This window comes from Betta splendens, chromosome 3 (genome assembly GCF_900634795.4).
Source record: "Betta splendens chromosome 3, fBetSpl5.4, whole genome shotgun sequence".
Taxonomy (NCBI): Eukaryota; Metazoa; Chordata; class Actinopteri; order Anabantiformes; family Osphronemidae; genus Betta; species Betta splendens.
Genome location: NC_040883.2, coordinates 13,007,011 through 13,034,699, shown reverse-complemented (window position 1 = coordinate 13,034,699; position 27,689 = coordinate 13,007,011). Strand labels below are relative to the sequence as shown.

General features: G+C 41.5%; 1 protein-coding gene across 4 annotated transcripts; it reads right to left on the bottom strand.

The window, feature by feature from the left end:
- Positions 1-641: 641 nt before the first annotated feature.
- hipk3b (homeodomain interacting protein kinase 3b) lies at positions 642-26,053 on the bottom strand. Of its 4 annotated transcripts, XM_055507201.1 has the most exons (16): positions 25,694-26,052; positions 19,055-20,357; positions 11,648-11,771; positions 8,564-8,683; positions 8,012-8,098; positions 7,446-7,630; positions 7,200-7,359; positions 6,050-6,173; positions 5,846-5,967; positions 5,328-5,455; positions 4,855-5,022; positions 4,441-4,770; positions 4,181-4,327; positions 3,825-4,082; positions 2,534-2,678; positions 642-2,269 (listed from the first exon to the last, which is right to left on the bottom strand). In XM_055507201.1, exons 1-16 carry the CDS (start codon positions 25,764-25,766, stop codon positions 1,799-1,801), a joined length of 3,945 nt encoding a protein of 1,314 aa, XP_055363176.1. In that variant the 5' UTR covers positions 25,767-26,052; the 3' UTR covers positions 642-1,798. The 4 variants fall into 4 exon arrangements, with proteins under 4 accessions (XP_055363176.1, XP_055363172.1, XP_055363173.1 ...); XM_055507197.1 differs by having other exon boundaries at positions 4,441-5,022; positions 25,694-26,053; XM_055507198.1 differs by lacking the exon at positions 25,694-26,052 and adding an exon at positions 25,235-25,385 and having other exon boundaries at positions 4,441-5,022.
- Between the last annotated feature and the right edge of the window lie 1,636 nt (positions 26,054-27,689).

Here is a 27,689-nt window from a genome sequence, read left to right as displayed (position 1 = left end):
CTTCTAAGGCAAACCTTAAATAATTCATTCTAAGTGAGAGACATGAGCTTTTCATTTTGAATACGTTTCTGGGTTAGGAACTACTAAGTGTAGATCTCTGGGCAACATGGCAATTTGATTTCTATCGAATTAAAAGTTAACAATATGAACCAAACAAACCATAAACACCAAGTACACAAAGAAGTGAGGGGGTCTAAATACTGTCTGAAGAAACTGTGCATAGACTGATGCTACCATATATATAGAATATGTATATATACGTATATATATATGTCTATATCCTCCCTGACGGAATGTAGAAAATAAGCAGTTGACACCGATAAGCCTTAAGCCTTCAACAAATGGTATAATGTAAAGGGAAAAGTTAACTTTGTCACACATGCATAAATGAGAGAATTGCACACAGTTAACTCACACCTTATCAAGCATCTGTACTAAATAGTCTAGCTCTATAATATATGTTCTTATATGTGTGTATATCAAATACTGCATGGTTTGCTCAGGCTTAGAAGATTCCAGACCATGAATTAATTAGCATTTTTTCCTTACCTAATCAAAGCCATGCCCACCACACTTCTAACACCTACGAAACAAAGTGAAAACACTCAAAACGAAAATACAAAGACAAAAAAGGAAAAGAATCAACGACTATTTAGATTGTATTGCAGTTTCATCAAACAGTACAAATACTGTTAGTAATAAGAGTTTCACTATATAGAAAGTGATTATCAAATATTAAGCAATACTCAGTACTTGCACTTTGTACACTAGTTCATTCGGGAAAGGGCAAACGAAAACAAACATTTTGAATGAAAACAGCAAGCATTCGCAACAGCAAAGCATGCCGCTCATCGAGAGGGAACCGAAAAGTAACTCACTACACACTGAAAGATACACCGACTCCAGAAAATAAGCACCGCTATCCGCGATACATCACATCCATGCAGGCTATGCATGGACATATACACGTGTGCATATATAGACTCATACATAGGATGCATCGACTGATTGGAATTTCAAGTGCTGCAGTCCAGTACATTAATATTCATGTATATAGTCATATATAAGTAGTAACATTAACAACTTCAAATATGTAAGGCACTATGGCTGGGGACAGTTATACAATGCAGCGAGTCTTGTGACACAAACAATAAGAGCAACGTCTATGCATCTTTCCGTTTACATTTTTGCTCATGCAAGACCACATGCAGCGTGAGGAACAACCCTATTTAGATCGGTTAATTGACAAGACATTGCTAACACCAAAGGACACCGAAAAGGTACAAATACTTCAAACGCAGTACAACATATACTGTGGACGACATGTGCATCTGTCAATCTAGAGCTAGAGACTGGGATGGCTTTACAAATATGGATGTGTCTTGCACACATAAGAAGGCAATATAGAAAAATAGCTGGGATCAGGGGTGCAAAGTCTAACTATTCAACACCACCCCAATTATTTACCTGTTTTGAGGAGTATTCGTAGAAGATCCAATGCAAAGATATATCAAATGTGCAAAACACATTAAGTGTGAGTTTAACTACTCATTCATTCTTTCATTCAATCATTCATACAGTATTTCCTTCTTAATTTTTGCCCAAATCACCTCGACTTTTGGAACTCAATATTTTTAAAGCTTGAACTTTAATTACACCCAAGTCTACATGATTTAAAAAATAGCTTGGTTTATCTGCGGTTGTGCCATGGTTTTGAAAACTAAAACCATGTTTATGGTTTAAGATAAAATTCCCCCTCCTCGCTTAGCCCTCAGGTGGTTTATCTGGGCAGCCGTGCTCAGATGTAAGGGTACTGGTTTATTTTGGTAGGGCTGAGAGGGAAACTGGTGTAGGCAGGCGAGGCAATGTAGGAGTGCGGGGGAAAGAGGGGCTTGAATTGACCCTGGGGGTGCAAGGTGGGCGAGGGCAGCAGCCGGTGGTTGATGCCCACAGTGACCTGGTGCACGATGCCTGCTGGGTGGGAGAGGCTGTAAGTGGGCTGGAGGACGGGGCGGGAGGCTCCAGGGGAAGCCAGGAGGTGGGCCACGGGCGCCGCGGTGACCAGGGGACCAGTTGTGGGATAGGACAGTAAGGTGGGCTGGGAGTGCGGGTGGCCCCCAAGGTGGGGGTGGGGGCCCGTAGTGTGGTTTGGGCTGCTGTGGGACAGGGTGAACGTGTGGCCATGCATGGTGGGAGGGATATAGGCCTGTGGTCTCCGGTGGCCAAAGTTGCCGTTCCATTCCTGATGGCAGGAACCAAAATGCGGCACCTAGAAGAGAGAGCATCACCATCTGGCTGAGCAAGTCCTCCAGCTTTTAGTCAACTAAGTTAAGTGTTTTTGAGCCACTAGATGCTGCTGTTTTCCATGTTTTTAAGTCATCGGCCACCGTCACTGCTTTGACATAAAAATGAAATACTTGCAGCTTTCTACATGTTTTATATCTGCTAAAATTGTCCAAAAAGACACAGACTCTGATATGTTCGTGTTTCATATACTATCCTTAATGTACAGTATGTGACTACAGGTGCTTACCTGCCCAAAGCCTATTGGCTGCTGTTGCTGGGGCTGGAATGCAGGGGTGATCTTCTGTGGCCTGTTGAGGAGGGGGGTGGAGTGGTGGTGTTGTCGCCCGGGAATGCCGCGCCCCTTGGACTGGCATGATGACTCCAAGACTGAGGTAGGAAGTCAAAAAGGAAAAAAGGATGGATAGGAGATTGGAAGGGGGAGATGATTAAGCAGGAAATCGCGATGTCCCACTACCAATATAACCATGTGAGGAAACAGAGGAGTTAAAAAGAGACACAACCAGAGATGGAATCCAACTACAACCATAGAAATGACAGCATTTGTGGCAGGAGGCTTTGAAACTGATCAAACAGCTGAAATCACTGACAGGCCAACAAACATTTAAAGACAGTGGCATCTGTCCTCTGAATATGATCTGGATTATAAATAGAAATATTTGGGTGATCGGGGGGAGTAAGTAAGCATATTCAGAGAGCTTATAGTGGGGTCAGGCCACCAGCTATAAATACACATGGTAGCACAGGAATAGCAAAGTCTGCCCTTTAATGTGGGGCTTTAGTTGCAATATTTTGAGAGTTGGAAAGGGAGAAGCCTTTGCTTGAAAGGTGAGATGAGTTGCTATGATGCTGTGAAGATTTACAGTTGAACCCCTCGCTTCCAACGACGCTATAAAAAGGGCAGTCTTAAACGTATGCTGGTGCTGAAAAAGACGAGTGATGTCCCACCCACCACAGCTGTTATAGAGCCTACATACAGCATGCGTAACTCCCTTTTAATGCCTGAAAGTTGATCCGGCAATTGTCTATGACAGCCGAGATGTTTCTGGTTGGCATCAATGTTTAATATTTATTTTAGATCATTCAAACTGTTGAGGCTGTTACGCATGTCCTATGTGGCTTTATAAAGTGCACAGTGAGACAGACACAGGGCTTCTCACAGTCAGTCTGGAGTCTAAGTCAGTAATGTTGACAGCAAACAAAAGTCCACTCCAGATATGAGAGCAGGTCACCCATAATCACCTGTGAGAACTTCTGTGGCCTACTAAGACAGTGTAATCCCAACCCATGTGACCTGTGAAGCAGACAACAGCAGTGGTGACTGGATCTTTGAGCTACTATGACCTACTGATGCACTCGCCTGCCTGCCTTCTGAGTTCATCCAATCTCACAGGTCAAGTGTATTATCCGAATGGACTTTGAGACAGCATAGAACACTGCCCTGGACCATTTAGGCGTTTTAGCCCTCACACCAAACTTACATTATCAGGTCAATTCAAAGCAAGTCTCGTTTACCTGAGGTGCCAGACGTTTCAATGGCAGGAGGGTTGTTGTTGTTGTTGCTCTGCATCCTCATTGGAGGCACGACGACGGTACGAACGGCAGGCTTGCTGGGCTCAGTCTCCGGAGCAACACAAGCAACGCGGGGCTCACAGTTCTGGTTGCTGTCTGCGATGTAGCGCCGCTCTGTGAAGGGACTGCTGCTGTGGCCGGAGGCGTCTGAAGCAGGGGAACTGTCCACGGTGTCGCAGCCGCTCTCCTGTTCGTCGTCTGACATACTGCGAGAGGGCAAAGGTTTAGTGACAAGGTTACCGTTTGCTGGAGAGTAGCAACAAAACATTATCTGAAGCTTTGCTTGAATCTACACTGACGTCACCTGTTGGGGTGTTTGCAGGGTGACGCGCTGGACTGTGCTGAGGCTGAAGAACTTGTACTGAGCGTGCTGTCCGGACTGCTGAGGGAACAGACTCTCTCCATACTGACAGTGCTCTGACAGGCCTCACAATCAGCATTGCCCTTACATCTGCGTGCAGAAAGCATTCAAAATAAATGTTACAAAAATAAATAAATAAATAAATGCTACAATTCGGCACCAATATTCTATAATTACATTAAAAAAGATTTAAAATTACTCACTCTCCCATTGAATGCCGTTGCTGTGTGCCTTCTTCGTCATCGCTGCTGATGCTGATAACACTAACAGTCGGGCTGGCCAGGTCTGAGATCACCATGGCATGCCGCTGCTTCTGTGAAACCGAGAGCTCCTCACAGTCTGGCTGCACTTTACAGCAGTTCACGTCGTCTTCCGCCCGCTCTCTTCGCTGCTCCTCTCCAACGGTGTTGCCTTCACCTGGGCATCTGGCCTTCTCCTCCTCCACTTCCACGACATTCTTTGCTGTATCGGCCATCTTTGGCGACTGGCATGCTATATTTTGGATGTTTGTATTTTGAGAGAAGTTGCTGCCCCTACAGAAGAAAATATGTTCAAATGAATAAGGGACAAGACTCTTTACAGTGCAGGTGTATGTGTATTTGCTGCACAAGGTATACCTGTTCACACAAGCCTTGGGCCTCTTGTTGGCAGCTGGCTGCGGCCACACCACATGTGCAATGCCTATGTTGATCGGCTGGTGGGTGGACATGGTCATTTGGTTGGTTAAGAACGGCTGAGGGTGTGCAATCATGGAGCTGTAATGGTTGCCATGAGGACGCACTTTCCTGCATTAAGAAAACAGAAAATTGCAATTTGAGCCAACAGCCTTTAGCACCATTACTGGCAAAACTGTCTCAGTCATCGGTCTTAAAAGACATGCATGAGTCATCGATCATTAACATTCACGGAAGCAAGCATGCTGTATCAAAATAAGACAGCCATTCCCAAAAGAAGCCAGGCTTTATTAGCTTTGTTGAAGAAGCAATATAACGTTGTGTTATACACAATAGTCAATACTGGAAGAATAAATGCAATAAAAAGAAACAGATAATAGTGATTTGTAACTGTCTGAAACAAAATAATTGCTTACCCCCAGTCACCCAATCTCTGTGAGCCTGCCACCGTGTCAGATGCCAGTGTGGTTGGTGGCGGTGGGGGCACTGACGTCACCTGCTGCCAAGTGGGCATCAAGATCTGCTGTGCACGGTTGGACCAGGCCTGATGGAGAGTAGAGGAGCACAGCAGTTCCTTTATTAAACAGACAACTCTCAATCTATCAGCTAGCACGTCAAATATCACATATTCAACTCGCGCACGATCTCTCTCACTCGCATTTGCACTATTATCGTTAAAACGCACACACGGGCGGGTTCCCCAGCCCTCAACTCAAATTGCAGTCATCACAACCAAATGCTTAACACCAAGCTTATCTCAAAGCTAGAAAACTCAAACTGGTTTGCAAAAAAAGCAAGTATACACAGATCTGCAATCTTTATATTAGAAGTTTCTGTGTTTTATGTCTATTAAATGTCCACTTACTAATATCCTACTTTAGCATATGCTCTCTGAACACTAGTGCTTTATTTGATACCCTTGCCATATTCTTACCTGCGTGATGACTCCAGGTCTGATTTGAATGGGCTGGATTGGAGGCGCTTGAGTGACCAGAGGCACAGACGTCTCCATTCGAACAGAGTAGCCAGTTGGTTTAGCTGTGTTAGGGGGAATTCCTGAAGGGATGATGAATAGACAATTATTAAAATAAAAAAGTCTAAAAACATCTTAAGCAAAGCCACAGTTTGCAAATCCTACCTTGAATGGGTGGGGGACACAAGATGAGGGCCTGCTGAAAGGAATCACTGCATCCAAACTGCCCACTTCCTGTTGGCAGTGGTATCCCTGGGTGCATTACAGAGGGGGCTGATGGTGCTAACCCCTAAAAACACAAAAACACGACTCAATTTTAAAATGAGATCAACAGTAGCATTAAACAGTCAGATGATGGTGACATCTCTGCCACGTCTTAAGTTAGAGGGCTTTTCCGTTTGTTTTTTTTTAGTCAGGTCAGAGGAATACAGTGAACAGTCAAGCATGTGACTGCTTGTGTGTTGTCTCGTGTCTGGCTATAATCAAATTCATTGAGTGATGGGAACTAGGCTGAAAACGCGTTTCCGTGTAGTCCAGTACACATGCACGTGATAGCGTTAACAAAGAAGCCTTCAAGAAGGCTGGATAAGAATGATTTACTGTTTATACACATGGTAGAACGTAGAAACAGAAGATCTGGGGGGCAGTCAGTGCTTTGCAAAAGCACCTTGAATAAACCGAAAAAACACAAAGCGGCACATAATTGTTGGTCTTCGACATAAACCCCCAATAAAATAGATTTATATTTGTGGTTGTAATATGACAAAATGAGGGTTCAAGGGGCACAGCGGTCATCATGATGCTGCTTTACATGAAATACACAGCAAGTGGTCAGTTTCATCTGCAGCATAACGGCTTCTGAACAAACTGTTATTTTATATTATACAGATCCAATGCAAAAAAGGGTCAGCTGCTTTTTTCTCCTCGGCAACAACATTGATTTGCACTGTTGCCATGACCTCAGAAACATGACGTGGTTTTGTTGCCATGACAGCGGTGCCAGAGACGCAATACGATGAGCAGGTAAGCATACAGGAAAGTAATAAAGGTGAAGACATTGTCTACATGACTGGTTTTCACATGAGCAGAACAACACTGCAAGTCAATTATTTACTTCTTGGGTAAATATTTCATCACTATTTTTTTCAAGGTCTAGTTTAAAAAAATTTAAGTAAATAACAGTTAATATACAACACGTTCTTGTTATAGCATAATGTGGTAATTCCCCGTTACAGTAATTGCTGTGTTCGGACAGCTCAAATAAAAATTGATGGGTATTTCTGCACATACAGCAGACACATCTTGAAAGCCTTACTTGAGTGTGGACGCCGGTCATCTTGCTGAAGGGGTGGTTGACTGAGGGAGCAGTCGTTGTGGTCACTGGTCTGACGAAAGGGCCTTTATTTCTGTTGGCTGACTCATAAGCACTGGGACGAGCCCAGCAGACATCCATGATGTGAAAACATGACTTCACGCTATGGGCAGAGGAGGTGACACGTGGAGGGATTAGTTTCTGTAGGAAGGTCACAATGAAAACTGCTCAGTGCCACGGGGATCTTACTGGTTGCTGTGGGGAAAGTCAAGCAGATGTTGCATCGCCACAAAGGGGTGGCTGAGCGCTTCGGTGGGGGAAATCCTCTCCTCCGCATCGATCAACAACATCTTCTTCAGCAGGCCCACAAACTCCCGCCGGTCTGCCTTCTCTGCTAGCAAGTCACTACCTTCCAGATTCATCACCAAATTCACCTGGTATACGAACATTTTACTGTGAGTAAAAAGTGCAGCGTCCCATATTTGTGGTTAAACCACCGCAAGAATGATAAACCTATGCAAACTGCCAGAAGTTCACAAGAATCCGATTCAGAAAAGTACAAAGTTCAACAACCAGTAGTGACGGGGGATTTCCACCTGTGGTTTGTTTTTATGAAGAATGCTGAGTGAAACCTGAGCTTTCATGTTTTTATTCAGGTGTAACATTTAGATGAAGGGAAGTTAGGCTGGAAGGTACGGCTTTCTTTACCAGTAATGTTTTTTGTAAATAGTAATTCCCCAAAACAGAGTTACACACAACCAACAACTGAAATGAGTCTGCCCTGAAGTCACTATGCACTATATAGTTGAACATACATGCGCTATGTCATCCAAACAGCTGAAGATGTACTTCCTCGCTTCCTTTGATTTCATCCCTGTCTCCGTCTCGTGCTCATCTGTTGACTGCAGGAGAAAACACTTCAGTGAGTCGTCGTGTGAGAAATCATGTTATTCAATATATTCTCTCAAACTATGGAACCAAAAGTGAAAAACACAAATTCTACAAATATTTGTTTTCTGTAACTAATGAAACAAGCCAGTCAGTTTTATGGTCACTCAGCCCGTTGTCAGATGAGGATTCAGCTCCTTTGCAATACCCTAAGGGATATGCAGTGGGAGCTAATGAATCAATGAATAACATATTGAAGAAGAAAGTACTGTAGCTTTTCTGCACATGCTTCTGATTTCTTTCCTGAAAGCAATCATAGACTATTTATTGAGACACGCAAGCTGCGTTTGCCCCGAGGGAGGAGGGGAGTATTTGCAAAATGTCATGACTGAGTTTTAGGGAAGCAAAACATGGGAAGAGGTTAGTTCTTATAAACAAATGGTAATAACCTATTTAAGAGGCGTGCAAATGATGCTCACCTTTAGTCTCCATGCTGCATAAGGTGAGTCAGACTCTCTGCAAAAAAAACGTAATGTCTTTGTCCCCGCATTCAATAAATGTTCTCCTGGCAAACCTTGGGTCTGAGAAATGTAGCGAATCTGGTAGAAACAAAGGGGAAAAGAATAAAAAAAGATCAGAACAGAGGCAGAATAAAAACTAAAACGCTGCTTTCATTGGTGGGAATTTTAAAAATGTTTTAGTTGTATAAGCACGTTGTCGCATGTGATGCTGATTAAACATGGCACATTCCTGAAAAATTGCCAATAATGCCAAGATTCTGAACAAGTGCAACTTTTAACTGTTATAAGCGTCTCTTCAGAAAGATTTGATAAAAAGATTCTTATGGTCTCAATGCCAAATGCTTTGCCTGCTGTTTTACCTATTAGTGGGACGCTGTTGTGCAGAAATATCACACAAGTTTATGTGAGGAGACTAGTGAGAGGACCGACTGACGTCAATCACACCCAAGTGTAAAGGACAACAACCATTAGGTTAGCTTTACACAGACATTTGCCACTGGGACCACGAGGGGCTCTGCCAAGAAAAAAATAACACATTGTGCAGGAAAGAGTTGGATCTGGTTCAGCGTTTCTGCAGCGCTATGTTGGGACAAAGCTCCAGCTTATAGTGGCTTGTGGCTGAGGTGCAAATAGACCAATGTGTCTGGGTGGGACCTGGTTGTTCACGTTACTGTGCGGCTATGAGGTTATGATAAAGCAATGCATTAACTGGGATTTTCAGGGCATGCACGTCTACCGCAGTTTCTCATGTGTGCTCATGTACGTCAACCACCAATTTCATTATTATTCCTACCACACTATCCTAAGCGTTATTGACAATGTCAATATAAAAGTAAATCTCTAGAGGGTAAACTCTCTACTTCCATGTCTATACAACAGCTCAACTGTAGTTCAGCAACAACACGTAAACACAGCACACACAATAATCGGCACAACTAGTGTGTGTGGGTGGGAAAATTCTTCGGATGGGAAAACCCATATTTTTCCCAGAAGGCGTGTCTCTGCAGAGACCTCACAAACGAGTGAGATCACTGTGCAAAGCTACAAGCTCACATAACTATCCAGCGAGTCCGGGCCTGAGGAAAAGCCCACAGAAAGCACCAAAAGCCAACTTTACTATATGGCGGTCCACAGAACACAATGTCATCTGTAGTAATAAAGAAAAGTAGTTCTCAGCATTGACCAAGGTGTCTACACGCCCTCCATTCTCATAGTATGGTGTCATATTTACATCAGACAGAAAAACACGAGACAGACCCATAAAGAAGACAAGGGTAAGGGTTACGAAGAAGCACAAAGATTGTCACAGGAGGTAAGCTGCTGTGCTACTGAATGAAAATATGGTCTGACTGGGGGTTGAGGTTAGCAGAGAAAGGAGCACGAAAGGAGGAGGAACAGCCAGAGATATAAATACAATATGCTGTGTGGGTTGGAATAAGACCCCTTGCAGAAAGTCAAGAGGAAGAATATGGGATAGAAGGGGGAGCCCACAGCCAAGACAGATCACCCTGTGGCCCCCGGATGCCACCTCACCAGCAGTCAGCTGCCTAGCTGTTTACTGACATACAATCAGTCAGTAACTTATTTTAGGTAATACAAATTACAACCTTTCTATTTTCAAGCTCTCACTACCCACCTTTTTTTGGGAACACGTGTACAATCTAATTCAATCGAGCACATGAGCTCAGCTTCTGACTTCTACTTCTTCCAAGGTTCAGTTTTGTTGATTATTACTGTATTATACTACATGTGTATTACTAAGGGCATAGTGTTTCACTTTACAAGGTGTTTTTGAACACTTTGGCTTCAATACCTGTAAATCACCTTCACTTGGCAATTCCATGACCAAATAAAACAACCAGCAGAGAGTTAGCTTGGCAAAAAAAAGGTGTTTCTCATATGAGGGTGGGTGTCTAACAATTTCAGAACACAAACATTCCTGTCCAAAACAACTAAAGTCTAATGACTCATACCCTCTCCCACAATGCACCACAAGTTCAAATTCAGTCTTATGGATACAGATAATAAGCTTTCAAATACAACTGTTGTAGTGCATTATAACGGTCAATTCTCAGTTGTCTTCTTACATTTAATTTCATTGTCTCAACCTCCTCAGCATATCCCATTTTTTCTCATCCACCCTCATCATTCCATAGCACGCCCCTAGCTTCCCCCAAATATCTCTAAAGCTGCTTTGCAACATGCTGACTGGTTGGTGCTGCCGCTCAAGTTAAATATCTTTTGGAGGTGTTGAGTTAGCTCTCCGGTCTTCGTCCTGGAGAGAGTGAAAATTTATGCCAGGCCATAAATATGCTTTGGTATGAGTGCAGTGTGCGGCAAGGCTGACTGCTGTAATGTAGGATACTGCATTCGGCAGAGCAGGGTCTGACTGGAGCTCCTTTGGCAGGCTTTAAGTAGATGGGGCTCCAGGACAGGGGAAAGCCGCTCAATGTAAGCCCAGATCAGTCTAGTCCTGGGACGACACTGTCAGGGTTCCAACGGGAGGGGCAGATATCCGCCTGCTCCTCAGACATACAATCAATCACACAAATTTGGCTCTGTGTCACGGTCACAGACACCAGCTGAGACAATCCTCAGAACAAGTACTTCAAGGGTTCAGTAAATACGGCACTAATTTGTTACATCAAGATACTTGATCCCCCTGTCTCATCCTTCACTCAAACAGTTTACCATGCACTGAATTTTTTCTTTCCCCAGACTCAAAGGTTTCCTCTCCCTCCTATCCATACTGTGTTCATGCAGAAAATCCTTTCAGCACACCTAAAATGGTGTTAGGCCTAGAGTCCCATGGATTTCAGATTAAAATAACAGATTTTCAACATGTACATGCTGTGACAACTTCATATACTTGTCCTAGTGAGAGTGTAACACTCCCTCCACAGCCACGTGGGCAGTGAAAAGAAATGATGAAATGCAAAGCGCATACCTCTGAGGACGAAAGCACACGTAGGCTGCCCCCTAAAATGGTGAGAAAACAGCCTGTAGGAACTAAAAGTAATTAGTGAGAATATTGTTTCTTACCTGGTCATACTCCAGGGCGCCTGGATAAAGAGGCCAGCCCAGAAAAAGTTCAGCTATCACACAGCCGAGGGACCACATGTCTATGGCTTCGCAAAACGGTAATCCCAAAATAATCTCTGGAGCCCTGTACAAAGAGGGGAAAAAGAGAGTTATTAAAGAGTGGTTAACAATTGCATATTAAAACAATGAAATGCATTAAATGGGTCAGACAATTCAAAAATTATCAAAATAAGGGCAGAGTTTGTTTTTAACATCTAAACTACCACAATTTTATGAAAATACTATGATTCTCAAGTTGAAAATACAGCTGCTTGCTATTATCTACAACCGATAATAGTATTATTTTAAATATCTAAATCACTTGTGGGCATGGCTATGGTTGTGGGCCTTGTGTGGTTTGGGTCTTAATTGGTGTATAACAGATCCAATTGACTTGTAATAATGCCCTGTTTTGTTCGTAGCAGTGACAGATGGAACCAGTGGGTTAGCAGGTCAGCCCAGGTGCGATCAGGTATTTCTCAGGCTGCTGTATCTGCTCTAGGTCCATAGGAAATAAGAAGCATAGATCCTACATCTTCACCTATATGCTGCCCTAGTGACTCTTCCAGTGACTCCTCAACAGCACTGTAATGCCACATCACAGGGCTGGCTAGTGATGACGCAGGACTGTCAGCACTGATATAGGTAAGACGTGCTGACAACTGTCTGACTCTGTTTAGGCCACAACACAAAGCTCAGAAACTGTGACGGTGCACTGGCAGCGTGAAGTGGGGACAATGCTTTAGTATTTTTGTACAAGAGTGACCTCAAGGCACTAAAATCCCAAGCACAGACAGGCAAAGTCTATGCCTATGGGACGAGTCACTGTGCTGCCTTGAAAGGAACAAACTCCTTAGAGTGACTGTCAGACAAGGGGGAAAGCAACACTGCTTTATTACATCACGTTGCATACACAGTCACAGTCCTCCTGCGCTGATTATTTGAACAGTAATTATACCCTTATTTTCCGTTGCTCAGAATAGCTCAGCTTTGAAATTGCTTGAGAGAAACTTGTGAGATGAAGATGCTCTACACATCCCTTCACCATACTAGCAAGATATACCTTCAACAAAGCTGACCAACATAAAAAGTCATTCAGCCTTAAAAAGGCCAAAGGCACGAGCTCACATTTGTGCTGTCGTGATGCAAGCATGCATTAGCCACGTAGCCTGTGACATCTTTGGATGCATGTGCGAGCACATGGCGTTGGAAGAAACTACATGGGGATAGCAACAGTAAACCTAAGACCTGCTAAAATAGGTTTTAGACAATTTTATCACATGGTCCAAACAAATGGATGCAACAGCTGGTGCAGTAGGCAGCCTGGCAGCAGCAAGCCGTCCAGGCAGCTATGCTAACCATTTCAGCCTCACAGGCATGTCCTATTTATAAGAAACACGTTTTCCCTGGAGACGTAATGAGAGACAACGAAGGCACGTTTCAACACAGCCGTGCTTTCATCTGGATACGATACCTGACTGGTACTGTACAACCGAAGCAACACTAAGTTGCATCAAAGGAGTTGGTCAAGTAGAGACTAAAAACACACACACTGCCTGCCGTGTGTAGAGTTCAGTAGTGCTGAAGAAAGCTTTTCATATCAACAATCATTATTTGTTGGATAGTTCAAGTAGCGTTATTATCCTGATGCTGTGCGAAGAATAAAACCACTCAAGGCAGAATCATATCTCTTCTTACCCACCATTATTGATCCATTTGTTTCCTACAGATTATATCAACCAAACAACTCGTGCTAAAAGGCTTGTAATCACAAAAACCTAATTTCTCCCCAGGTCTGTCTCTCTATTTCCTGTAATGTTGGGGGAACTAAAGTCTCACTGCCTTCCCCATGACAGAAAAACTATTTACCAGCCTGAGGAAATGATGTGCACAGACTGAGGGACCACTGAACGCTAGAGCAGACGCTTCGTGCCGGGTTAATGTTATAGTTAGAACCTCTAGACATTCTGCATTTTGTAACATAATACATAAACAAGTTGATTTGAAGGCAATCTAAACTTTATGGTTTAGGAAAACATCTAAATTTGTGCATCAGCATTTATGCTGATTTAATGTGCTGTAAATGTGTCTGTACAAAAGGTGACTATCTTTTATCAGACAAGCGAGTGCACATCAGATCTGCAGACTGGTAATACTGTGCTGTTTAAAAGTTGGAAATGAATGACTATGAGTGAGACATGAGTTGTCTACAATGTCACTATGTTCAAAGGTTTCCATAGAAAGTTGTGTGTTATCGTTAACAGCTTTAGAGGAATCAGAGTAAAAAAAAGACCCACCTTCAAAACTGTTTTCTGTGCCCGAGTTGTCAAACTAAAAAAAAAACAAACAAAAAAACTTCCCAGTTCACAGCTCACTTTGTGAAACAAACGTTGACACTTACAGTGACGTACTGAATTGGAAAGATGCTCAATGTTAAAATTAGGTAGGTAAAAAAAGGTGAAAAAACATAGACCTGAATGTTAATATAGTAAAATCAGGCAACAGACAACGAATTTGTTGCTAAGTCTGCATGATGGTAACAATGAATGCAATGGTTTCATGAAATCTGCATTATTTACTGTTGTGTGGCCATTGAAAAAAGATTTCCCTGGTCAACAGGTTCAACGGCTTGCTCCTTCACCTCAAACAACTGCTTCCTTTCATCCATCAAATCTTTTCCTTCCTCTGTTTGTTTCTTCCTCAACCACAAAGAGATTGGGGAGAAAGGCAATGTTATGATAGAGTCACAAAATGTAAATAATTTGGGTTTTTTTGTCACAAGAGGAAACAAAGACGGAGTCAGACCACATAAAATTCCTTGGTTGTCCTGTGCAAACTTGGGCATTAAAGCTGATTCTGATTCTGACAAACAAGCATGGGCAGACTGCAAAAAACACAATGACTAGAGCACATTTTCTGAAAGCAGAAGTTGAAATTATCTTTTTCCTAACATCCATCCCAATATTCCACGCAAACAAACACTAATCTGTGCTGCACAGGTAGAGTCATTATTCACATTCTGACTGTAAGCAAGGCCATAAGAAGGATATTACTTTATCCAACCTAAAAAACGGCAGTGCAGATGTGAATGCTATCTGCAGAAAGGTCTATGACAGAGCAGAGAAATTATCTCTGTCTATTTCTTATTCATGGCCATTATCTCATACTCCAGAAATAGCCCTGTGATCTTCCCGGCTCTGTCCTCACCAAGTGTTAAGTTGCATCAAACCAGCTTATACACTGAACGGCATACTGACAGTGGCTACACATTGGGAGGGAGAGTACTTGTCACTGCATGCTTACACAGTCCTTCCTCCAATACATAAATTCCATTGGGCCACACTGCAGTTGGCGTAAGCTTAGCCACAAAGACAAACTGACAACATGGTGACTCCATGACGGAAGAAATGAGCTTTGCTGCCCGTCTCTTCCAGGAACCGTGGTCCCACACACACTCACGGCATGCTGCATTATTCAGAAGAACACTGAGGCAGTGTAGTAAAGGCAGGCTAGCACTTGCATTCTGATCTGCCCAGACCGTAGATTGAGGACGCAAGGCTTCACACGTGTTTACAGATGGTAACCACTCAGTGGTCAGACATGGAGGCAGTTTAATATAAATGTTTTTAAACTCTGTAGGCTTTTTCCAGCAACAGATTTTTACCCTAAACACTTCAATTTTCTCTTAGAACCCACATGACAGTACCTCTAAATGTTGCACAAACAAAAATACTAATTTGATAAACAGCAACATTTTGTGTTGCAATTTACAGTAAACAGTTAAATATCTTTGTGTATCAATGCCAGCTACATGTCTGAATATACAAAAGGAATTTAAAGAATTTTCATGCATTTCATTAAAAAAAAAGATCATGTATTTCTTTTCCTGTTGAACCCCAATTTAAAAACACAACCCAGGAAGCAGGTGGATCCCAGCACACTACGCTACTGAACTCCAGACCCTCACTGTTCCATTACCATTTTCTCCCTACAGGATTGTACACAACAACATTTAAACAAGTCCAATGAAGTTAATTTTGCACAAATTTAATCAATGCAATAACAAATTTGTACAAGTCAACCAATATGCATTCTTATAGGGATTCCCTGTTGCTCTGCTAATAAATCCGCCCTACCATCATCATAACAATCTTGTTTCTAGAAATATCTAGCAGGGTGCAGAGGGGTTGCATGATGTGATGCCACACTCACAACAAACACTTAAACATAATCAGTAAGGAGCCTTGAACATGTAAACACAAATTTGAAATAATCACTTAAACTTGAATGGAAATGATTCAGACATAAAATCTAACATAAGAATAGAAAATTGTAAACAGATATTGACTTGGCACTAAAAGCAAAATGTTCTCATCTAGTTTAACAAGATAAACATAATGTAAAAAAGACACAAGGTATCTGTTAACAGAGTGCAAAGTATCTTAGCTATATAACACTGGTTACCCACTAACCCAGAGAAATACACAATTCATAGGGGGGGCATTTGCGCACCCACAGGATCACAGCACGCACAGGCTCATTCTGTAAAACAGCCAGACCTAATTTTCAGGGAATATAGAATGCAGTTGACTCCATCTATGGACACAAAACAACCAACAGGTTATGGTCCATATAAAAGTATGGGTCCATTGTCGACAACCAGGACTAGTACGTTTACTTCGTCTATGATGAATTAGTGACTCGGGCCACTGAAAACTGTCCAGTTGCTGCGGTTATGAACATTTCACAAATGAAATGTGCAACGCACATCTGCCTTAGGCTCTACCAATATGTCTCATTTATACAGGCTACAATAATTTTAAAAGGCCAACAATCATTTTATTACATAACAAAATGGAGAAAACAGCCTAAATATAAATCACAATCCCAATGATAGAGTTGATGAGAACTCTTCAGGCAGTATACACCATTTCCTCCTGCAGGTACCAAGTGGTCAACAGTAAGTTGAGGATAAATGGCTGACTGGTGATTACTCACTTCGATTATATCTTTGTCAACAAGAGGACATGTATTAAATTAAAAGCACAGAAAAGGAAATATAATTTAATGCTGAAGCTGTAATTCAGTCTTGAGATTGAGACTTTTGAGACATTGTCAACGTTGACAGTGAAAACCTGGAGGGTCACTGGCCAAATGTTTTTAGATTATGAAAAGAGCAGGATCATATGTTAAACCCATTGACTGATAGAATAGAGATTATTAAATATTTCTGTTAACACTAGACATAATCATAACAATCAAACAGACATTTTGTGGACCTTGAGCTTTCTAATATTTCAACCTATCCGTAGTTCATTTTGACTGTCTAAGTGCTTCACCATCTATAGAAGTCAAAGCACACTGGCCCATGTCCCATGAGCTATTTTAGGCAACCCTTCATTCTCAGCCTGAGCAACGCTGCTCGCTCACAGTATGCAGTTTGCATACACATGCCTTTAAGGGGGAACGAGCAACAGAGGGACAACAATTTCCAAGGCACTTTGCATTTAATTTGTATTTTCTAATTAAAAACATCCATCAGAGATCCAAATAAATTTAAAAGTATTGATTCAATGTATTCTCCATATTGAAACTTAATATACAATGGTCATAAAGTATTTAGCATCAATATGTATTCAGTCGTTGGCAGGGATGGTTTTTTTTCTGAATTTGCTAAAAGGACAGTGGTACATATGATACTGAAAAACATTATGTGACAATCTTCCCAACATAAAGTCTGCTTTGGTGCAAATCAAATAAACACAATTGCATAAAAAAATGTAGGCATTGTGTCTTCATTTTGCACTTCAAGGTCAACAACTGTACCAAGGAACAACAGCATGCAAGACTTGTCAGAGACTCCTGGTCACCAAAGCTCTGGGTTGACAGGGCTGACACAAATAAAGCGGCTGTATTGTTCACATCCTTTCACACACAACTAAAGTATGACAGTTCTATTCTGAGCCCCTTCCTGAAACAAAGTGCATTTATAGCAATACAATAGCATTCACAAATAAGCTTGATGTGCAACAATTAAGAGTAGTGATGAGTATTTTTCAAATCATCTCTTGATGCTAGTTCTGTTCAATCCTCGTCCAAAGTTTATCGTGCTACAACCTGCATTACATGCAAATACAGACAAAGATCTACTTTCTATCTGGTGCAGCTGGTGCTGAATGGTGCAGCTCATACTTCTTCACCGGTTAACTGTGCAAATTATTCAAATGCAAATATTCAACGGCTTCACATTAAACAGATAACACTGAAGGACATAAATCCTGCTCCATTCATGCCTATAAGACAGTAGCATAGCTTAAAAAGTCTCACAAAAAGAATACATGTAGAAGAAGGCTGAGGTTCACATCACAATTTCCATCTGTATCCCTAAAAAGCAGCGTCTGTCGGTGTAGCTTGTTAACCCAATGGATTGCAGAGATTTCCATCCTGACAACAGCAAAGTTCATTCTGTTCAGACAAATTATGAAACGAAGGTTAAAACTAATTGGCATCCCATTTCACAGAGCTGGACAACTCATACATTATTATTTCTGTGTATACACACATCTTGCATTAAGGGTCAAAAAGCCCTCTTTAGCGGTGCTATCCTGTGATCGGGCGTTTTCCATGGATCACTACCACAGGAACAGCATCATCAGGTGTCCAAAGTGTACAGCATGTACACCGGGCAAATATTGACAGTACAGTTCACAGTTTGAAAGAGGGTTTAAACGTGTGTTAGTCATCTAGGAACTGACGTGGTTGAATAACTACCTCTGGTGAACTCCCAGGGTTTGGTTTTAAATTAAACCAGTATTCATATATTTGATAATAACATTTAACAAGCCACAATTCAAATGTTAAACACTGTGACTGATGCTGACACAAAATGAACAGATGCTCCTCAATTCACTGCCATTCGCTATCCAAACTTCTGATTTCACCTCAAGCAAGTAAAATAACTAGGAGGTGGCACATTTTGGCAAATAAATTCTAAAATCAAAATTTAGATCTTCTTGCCTCTGAGGAACTAAACGACTAAACTAAGTGAGGAATAAATGGCTGACTGGTTAAACCAAACTAAACTGCAAAAAATACTGTAACTTCTAAGTCTGGCAGAACATAATTTCTTTTCTAGAAAAGAGAGGCATAAACAGGCCTTATGTCGCCTACTAGTAAACACCACTGGGTCACATTTTTTCAGTCTGTGGTATGTAGCTTGTAAACAGGCAGGATGTAGTGCAATATGGGAAACACTCCTTGTTTTGTTAAAAGGAGGACATTTTGTAGACTGAGTTATCTTAAATGTTATGTTGTTTTGGAACTTATTTAGTTAAAATGGACTAAAATCTCTTTTATATTTGCACTTACCTATAGTACCGAGACTGAAGGTACGTTGAGCACACTGCTTTGGAGACGTGACTGGCTGAGCCAAAGTCTATCACCTTCACCCTGTAGGGCTGTCTCACTGGGTCCACCAGCATTATGTTCTCGGGCTTGAGGTCCGCGTGAATCAGACCCATGCTCTTCAGCTTCTTCAAAGCTGTAGCAACCTGCTGTAGCACGGGTCTGATCACTTTCAGGGGCAGAGGGCTAAACTTATTCTGCTTCAAGAAATCATACAGGTTCTGTTCAAGCATCTCAAACACCAGGCAGGTGTGGCTGCGGTGCTGGAAGCATTCAAACGCTCGCACCAGGTTGTGCTCATCTGCATTCTCCCCACTCAGACGAGCTAGGATGCCTACTTCAATTTGACCCTGACGTGCATATGATGGATGGTTCTTCAGGATCTTCACAGCCACTACCTCACCTGTACCTCTCTTCCAGCACTTGACAACCTGGCCGAATGTGCCACGGCCCAAGAAATCCAGGACTTCATAAGTATTCTTCATGGAACACAGGACTTCATGCTGTACTACCTGATAGTCCCCATCGCCTCCCCCCGTTCCTCCTGCTGCACCTACACCCCCAGGCCCTGGACCCTGCTTGGTCGGACCCCCTCCAGCTCCCACGACTGCAGGTGCAGTCACAGCTGCATTCCCTACGTTTGCCGTTTGCAACATGGCGGGCAACAGTTCCTCCACAATCTGCATGGTGCTCCCCCGGTTTTCCAGCTCCTGACTTTTACGTTTCAGCCCACATCGCTGAGAGCTGTCAGCTGAGTTCAAACCTCCACTGTCCTCTTCTCCGTCACCCTCCTCCTCTCCACCTGCCTCACCTTCTCCACTGCAGCCCTTTCCCCTTCCCCCTCCTCCTGCCCCTGTTGCTCCACTGCTGCCCCCACTTGATGTGTCTGTGTGGTGCTGGTCCTCCTTGCCCTGCAAGTGGACAACCCCAGTGTCCTGCCGCTGCTGGGCTGCAGCTGGGCCTGGTCCTCCTCCTCTTTTAACAGGTTGTTGTCTCTGTACACCACGCACCAACACCGTCTGAATGGGGTACTTTTGTCCTCCGCGCACTTTCACACCCACTGCCAAGTCTCGGTTCACAAATGAGTGGGCTTGTTTTGTCGGGTGTACAATACCAAGGGTTCTGCTGTTCAGAAAAGTCTGCGGGTGTGACCTCTCATGGTACACACAGCTGCTGGGCTCAACTTTAAGTTTCTTCACACTGCTAAAGGCACTTGTCTGGGTTTGATAAATGTGTGGTGGGTAGACCAAGACTTGTGAGGCCATACCTGCAAGGAATCAGAAAAGGGAAACAGATCAGTTGGATTCCTAATAACAATAACCACATTAGCATGTTGCAAACAATTGCACCGTTTAATATGCAAAGTTCATGAAGTAGCACATAAGCGACAAAGCAGTTTTGTGTACAAAACATAGAACAAAAGCATTTGTTGACAGTGTTTGTGTTGCTCCCTGCCTGAGGTATGTTTAAGTTACTAGGAGACCAACAGCTGACACCAAACCTAGGATGTCATTAAATGACTCCTATTTACTGACTAGCACCTAGTTCAGCCCAAACTAACATTCACCCACCTGTCAATCCAAATGTTTGTCCAACTGATCTGCTACATGCTCTACTGAAGAGCGCTTGAGATCACTCACCTTTCTGCCTGATCCATTGCACATCCACCTCCACACAGTAGATGACTAACTTCTCAAAAGTTTGCCTGACCTTTCCTTGTCATTTAAATGCATCCTACTGCAGGTCTCCAGGCAACCAATAGACATAAACAGAGGGTAACACATAGACAATGCTTTATAAATTAAAAGCAACCCATTCTCAAAAATTACTATACTTTATCAAAAACTATTACAGAATTAATTTTATCTATATAGAAAGAAAAACAAATCGCACAACACAATAAATGTTTACTGCCTACTAGTTCAAAAAATTCTTTCTAGAAGGACACATATGCGAGTCAGGTGTAGGCTGTTATTGCCCGTGCAGAGTCACCTAAAATAAGTATCCCTGATGGAAAACACTTGTGTTGTGATAACACTAAGGCTGTGAGCCACCTCTTTGACTCTATTCTGAGCAGCAGAGATAAGGTCAACCTATTCCCTTGACATCTCTTTGCACAGACTGTCTCAGTTTAGTGGCCCTGTTTAGCATCTTCTCTGATACAAACAATATATCCAGTTATCTCAACACTCAAAAACAGCTACCACGTTGGTAGTGAGTAAATATAATTTTGGAAGTGATCCAAATAAAACGGGTTTAACTGACACACCTACAAGTGTCCAATGTGAAGGCATTCAGAGCCCTTTGCTTTTTGCATGTTTTACTGTTCTGAAGATTTTAGATAACATACTGTACATTGCAAAAAAGCATTACCATTCAAAAACTGATCTAATTTAAGAAAAGTAGTCTAACATGAACTGTACAGAAATAGTTTTAAATATAAACTCACCAACCAAGTTTACTGACTGAAAAAGCTTGTGTTCATGAAAGATTATATTCATGCAATGAGCTTTGTCTGGGGAGTGGAGACGCTAATTGGCTGGTGTGAAGATGGAGAGTGTGCTTTCTGGTGCCATAACTTCTAGAAATATGACGCCTGAACAATCAAAACATTTTTGTTGAAATATCCCTTTGATGTATTATATCATCATAAATCAACTACATCTAAATTAGGTTTCTGTTAATTTTGAAATGATTAAATGGTGAAGTAGTATGATCTTTTGGATAACGTATGAAAACTGCTTCTTTTATCACCATGTGAAACCAAATACTCACATGGGAAGTAATCTACAATGAACAAATGCTGCTGACTGACAAATGTGCTTTAAGATATAACAACAATAGGGGACATGACACACAGGTGATGACTCTCACATGGTGTAGAGGAAAAACAAACTAATATAGCAGCATGTAATTACTGTGCTTTACTTAGGAATATTCATGTATGTGTCACACAAGCTGTATTCTTTTCCAGTTCACGAATGCAAATGGGCAGTTTAGCTACTGCTAGTAAGATAATAATGTTGTTATAAGCACCTCTACTCCACCCATGCCTTAAGTTAGGTAGCAGCTGTGGCCATGTGGCATGTCTTCACAGCTCAACGCAAACAAAGCATCACTATCATCAGTGCAGCTTATACTTAGAACCATGTGAGCTATAAAGATGTGGCATGTCACAGCTTACTGAAACACACGCATCGAACAGTCACATCTTTGTCACATCTCTTGTTTGTTAGGTAGCTAAACGTACTGTATATGGCACATGACCACAAACTCTTAAAAAGAATACTGCGAGCCGCCTTTATATACACATAAAATAGTAATTAGATGCTCTTTTTAGAGAGAGATTGACTCGTCACAGATGCATTGCTTTCAGCATTTAGAAGAATTGATAGTTAAGGACATTAAGATGCTCCTGTGGAATCAACTTGGTATTTATTATGGTAATAGGTCTGGAATTATGCAAACAACATGTTGGTGTGAAGACGTTGCAGAAGTGACGCGTCATCATCACACCCATAACCCCCCCTTTACAAGCATTTGTGCAGACACTAGTACAAGTAACATCATTATTAGCATAGGTTAAAGACACACAAGTTGTTTTATAGCTAAATTCTGTAGAATTAAGAACTAAATTAAAGCAAGACTGTTGTCTGCTTTTAATTACAGTGCTTATCCGCATGAATGATTAAAAATAAAAATGAAAAGTATTAATTTTTTGATAAAAAGGACACATGTAACCAGATAATCCTTTGCATGAGGGCCCAGTCCAGTTACAATAGAAGACAACCTCTTAACTGACTCAACATAAAATAACCATTAAAACCCTTCATGAAGGTGGGATTTGTTGTAGGGAACAAATTAAATTAGTTCTGCCTGGGAGTACATAATAATCAGCCAACTCAACGTGCATTTCTACATTACCACTGTATTACATCCATCAAATGAGCAGCCTTATCTTGCCTTATCTGGAGGGAGTAGGTCCGTCTGAGTAGAAGCGTTATCATTTTTTAGTGTAATTTGGCTACTTGCGATATTACAGTATGCACCAACATGACTTGGAAGATGTTTAGTTATTCATGAAATAGCTCAATGAGCTTCTCCACTGCTTAACTCAGACAATAACAAATGCAGATCGAGTCTGAATTCATCTAGTGCAGACATACACGTTGCTGCTATTCCTTGACCCATAAGCAGGGGCTTTGGCTCCACAACCTCTTTACATAATGTGCAGCTTTGCCTGTCTCATGAATGATAATCATCATTAGATTTTTTTTTCTTAGAGGCCCTCTATTTTCTAAAGCATGTGACCACATGGTATTTTAACTGTGAACTTATGACCATCATTAGACTATCCTTGTTGGATTAGCTCCTGTACACAAGCAACAATACTGGCTACTACTACTACTGCACAGAATGATCACATGTAGCACACAGTAGGAGCATGTGTGTTGAGCTCTGCTCAGTACAATTGACAATTATAAAGGAAATGTCTCACTTAGCAACAGGTACACAGTGACAGAATCGTGTGTTTAAGTTACTATGTGCTCATAATGATGATGACACAAAAATAGTTGATTCGCGTTTCTGCATAAAATGGTTACAGATACAGATAGATGATTATTATTATTATTATTATTTAGGAGTCCTGCGAATTATCACAATACTGATTCACATTTTTTACAAGCTGGCAAACTTTCTGGTTTGTTCTGTTTTTTTCATCTGGACAACACTTGGAGACCTGTCTTTAGGTTGGCCACAACATAACACAAACAACAAGCTAACCAAAGTCATTAAGATCCATGCAGCATGACGTTACATGGCAACATGTTCCCAAGTCATGCTGCCCTGTTAACCAATAAACATTAGCCACAGCTAGCAATTATGGTGTATCACTATAATTGAGGAACAAACTGTTTGTTTTAGATTTAAAATTCACTTGCGTCACAGTGTCGACTTCAGCCTTGCTTTTGTGACCTTGCTCCTGATAAACTAAAGAATGGAACACATGTAAAACTAACACATACGTTTATGCAAACAAGTATCACACCAGCATAGCAGCACTGTGCTGCACTGTACTCATTGTGTTGTCAGTATTTGTAATAGTTCTAGAATGAGCTACAACACAGTGTGGCAATGGAGACAGAGATTCTAAAAAATTTAATAGCTCAAACCTCTAGAAACATTTGATTACAGTGGATACTGTCACTTGTAGACATTTGTGGTTAGCGTATCTAAATCTCAGTTTTTTCCCCATTAGATAGTAATGAGCAATTTAAACCGAATGAGTAAACAAATGCTGGTAAATCACTGGAATTTTCATCAAGCAACGTAAAACAAACAGAAGTACACTTCTGTGTGCCCATACAACAACATTATTTAATAAATTATATATTAGCCAATCACAGGCCGACATTCTACTTAGGAAAGTACAACTCTTATCTGTCCACTTTGACCACTTAACAAACAACATATCTTTAGTGGGAGCAGGAAGTCCAAATGATGGTTCCCTGTCATATAAATAGCTGTTAGGAAAGATAATCTTTCAAAGTTAAACTGGTCGAGAAGTCCAAAAACATCTCCAGACCACCACAACAGCATTGAGATATTAGATCACCATATTTAACATTTGTTCTTTTTATGGCTTCCCTGTTTCCTTGACTGTGCATTTTAGCTTCTAGTCTACTGTGAAATTTAAAGACGTGTGCCTGACATTAAAATTAATTATTTATATAGAATTTGTGTGTTGATGTAAAGTTCAGCTTGTGGTAAACTACAACAGCTCAGCAAACAAGCCTGCAGCCACAGGATCCAGGATACGAACCGTAACAGTGAAATTACTTGCTGACCTTGCTAGATTTAGTTCGCAGTTTTGAGATTACTAGGCATCAAGGTTAAATACGCGCTTACAACGTCGTATAGCGTTTTATACGAGGTACCTTTACCGGGAATCAACATTCTGCGCAGCTTGGTGACATTCAATTCAACATGCGTAGTTTGATCATTGCTGACCAAAAATATCATTATTATTTATTTATCAAATATCATTTATTATTTTGCAGTATCCGTTTAAGACGTCAAAACGAAAAGAAAAGTGTTTACTGTCAAAACAGTATATGAAGAAACAGAGGTAACAGCACTCACCAAGTTAAAACTATAGTGTCCATTTATGGGAGGACGGTGGAATCGGATTATGTTGTGTTAGTTAACCAAAGTTACCTTGTAAACTAACCCTAAACGACGTGTTTTGAATCAACGGGTCGCCGTGACAACATCGACATAACAAACAGTATCAGTTGGCTTGGGCTCCGCAGACCCACGTTAATAATTACCTATCAGCAACATCACCGCGAGTGTGGTTTGGCAGAGTAAGAAATTTAAATGACGCCACGGAAATTAACTTGGAAAAGTGTTAACATCCTAGGTCATCTGAAGTAAATCATGACACGTCTGAGGCCTAATAACTTTAACATTACAGCCAACAGCTGGCTAACTAGCTAAGTTTGTAGCTAAGTTCTGACTTTGTATTACGTCACATTCCAATCAACATTTCAAAGGTTATGGTAAAATATCACTGTTGAAGACCGTCGATTAATCACTTACCTTCACATAGAGTCACTATAAGTATAATCCAGGGCTTCTCTGAACATGTTATGGACTTATAAATCCATATCATGCACAGTTCGCCTGCATTGCTGCCATCTTGTCCTAGACGACAGGAAGGGAGAGCTCGCTCTCGGTAACGCCACCATCTCCCACATTTTAAACACTAAATAACTCCTGCATACGAATGCCCAGAAACACCACGCCAAGACCACTTTGTAGGGACACAGTTCAGATTCGTCTCTTTCCTCTTTGGGCTACGTAGCCCATCTCTGAGAGGGTGTCTTTTACCCCGACTACACGCACGGCTCCGCGGCCCTACCAGCTTCTAACATGTCCCTTTTCTCTAGCCACTGCAAGCAAATGTTTGTGAACTGACGGCATAGGCCAGACCGGAGTAATCGATCACCGGGCAGCCACATTCGCAGGACTTCAGAACCCATGGCTGCAGTGTAGCAAAGTCAAAAGCAAATGCATTAATCGGATAGATAATCCAGAATTTGGCAAGTTGCTCATGAGAAGACACACAGTATTTAAGGACTTAACGAGGAATCTTACACTTTTCTTCCCTGAAATTTTGAATCAGGATTATGTTGAAATAGAACAGCCAACAAACCAACTACTTTTCCTGGAAAATATTCCTAATACATTTAACCCATCACAGTGACTGTAATGGCTAGACTTTTTGTTCATATTTAAATATATGTAACCAATCATTAAAATCAATCATTTTAAGCAATTCCTTTTAAGGGGAACTAAACTCACTTGTTCTTATTAGCAAATGTTTATAAAAAAAAGTGCCGTATAAATAAAACTGACTGAAGTGAGCTTTAGCTAAAGTCTACTGCAGACAGTCAGGAACCCCGCTGACCATGAAAGCTGTTCACAAGCCCCCACTGTCTGAGCAGACCAGATGTAATTTAATCCCCCAAAAGGCATTTGTCTTTCCCAGTCCCCATCAGTCCCCACCTCAGTTAAAGACAGAAACGCCCAGCCTGGTTAGCTGAAAGCAGGGGTTACACAGAGTTTTTTTTATTTTCACTGTTGCCTTGTGCTTGCTCAAAGTGGGACTTGGGTTTTCTACATAACCCTTTTATTTTTTGTATTCTCTAAGGTCCTAAACTAGACATGGTTAAATGCTTTGGGATGACATTTGTGTTTGTCGCATACATTTATACCCCCTTTAAATCATCACAGGGGCATTTTCTTCCCAGTTACAAATCCTAATTGAATTCTCATTATTTTAAACCCGGTTCGAACAACTATAAGTAAAGACAAACGATACCTGTTCTGTGGTCTATTGCTCGGGTCTGTTTCTAGTTGTTAGTCACACACGTACAAGCGCGCGCTCTCGGAGGCTATCATTTGTCTCCCCCTATGGGTCATAAGGGGGAGAAGCGCTGTGGGGAACAAAACGAGCTTTTGTTTTGTTGTTAATAGTTCCATCCTATATTTGATCACGATTCCAACATCCTTAATGCTCCTACCTAAGCGTAGGGACTAAAGGTCTATTACAGATGGTTTAAGGACCGGTTAAAGTAATGAGAATGGGTTTTAAAGAAGCCCCCTTCTGGCCGAATACAGAGACTTAGTTTGCAGTTTCACATGAATCACCTGCACGTGCTTCACATGCATAAACATGTACACGCTACACTAACGGCTGGTTTGCGCATATTTTTATATAGACTAATATATATCCATCGTCCAATTGGGGAAAAATATGAAACGAAGCTGTATAAAGGCTAGAACTACTGCTTGATGCCTCAAAAGCAGAACAATAGCTTGATGAAAACAAACGTCAGCATAATGACACTGGAGTTAAAATAGATCTACTGGATAGTTGTATTTTCATTAACTAGTTATTATAGTTATTATATGTGGACATGGTGCATTATATTGCACTGTGCGCTTTTTTGTGGAGAAGGGCCAAACATTTTAGGACGAGAGTAAAACGTTCTGGCAACTGGTGTTTTAATTTGAAGGCAACCGGAAGAGT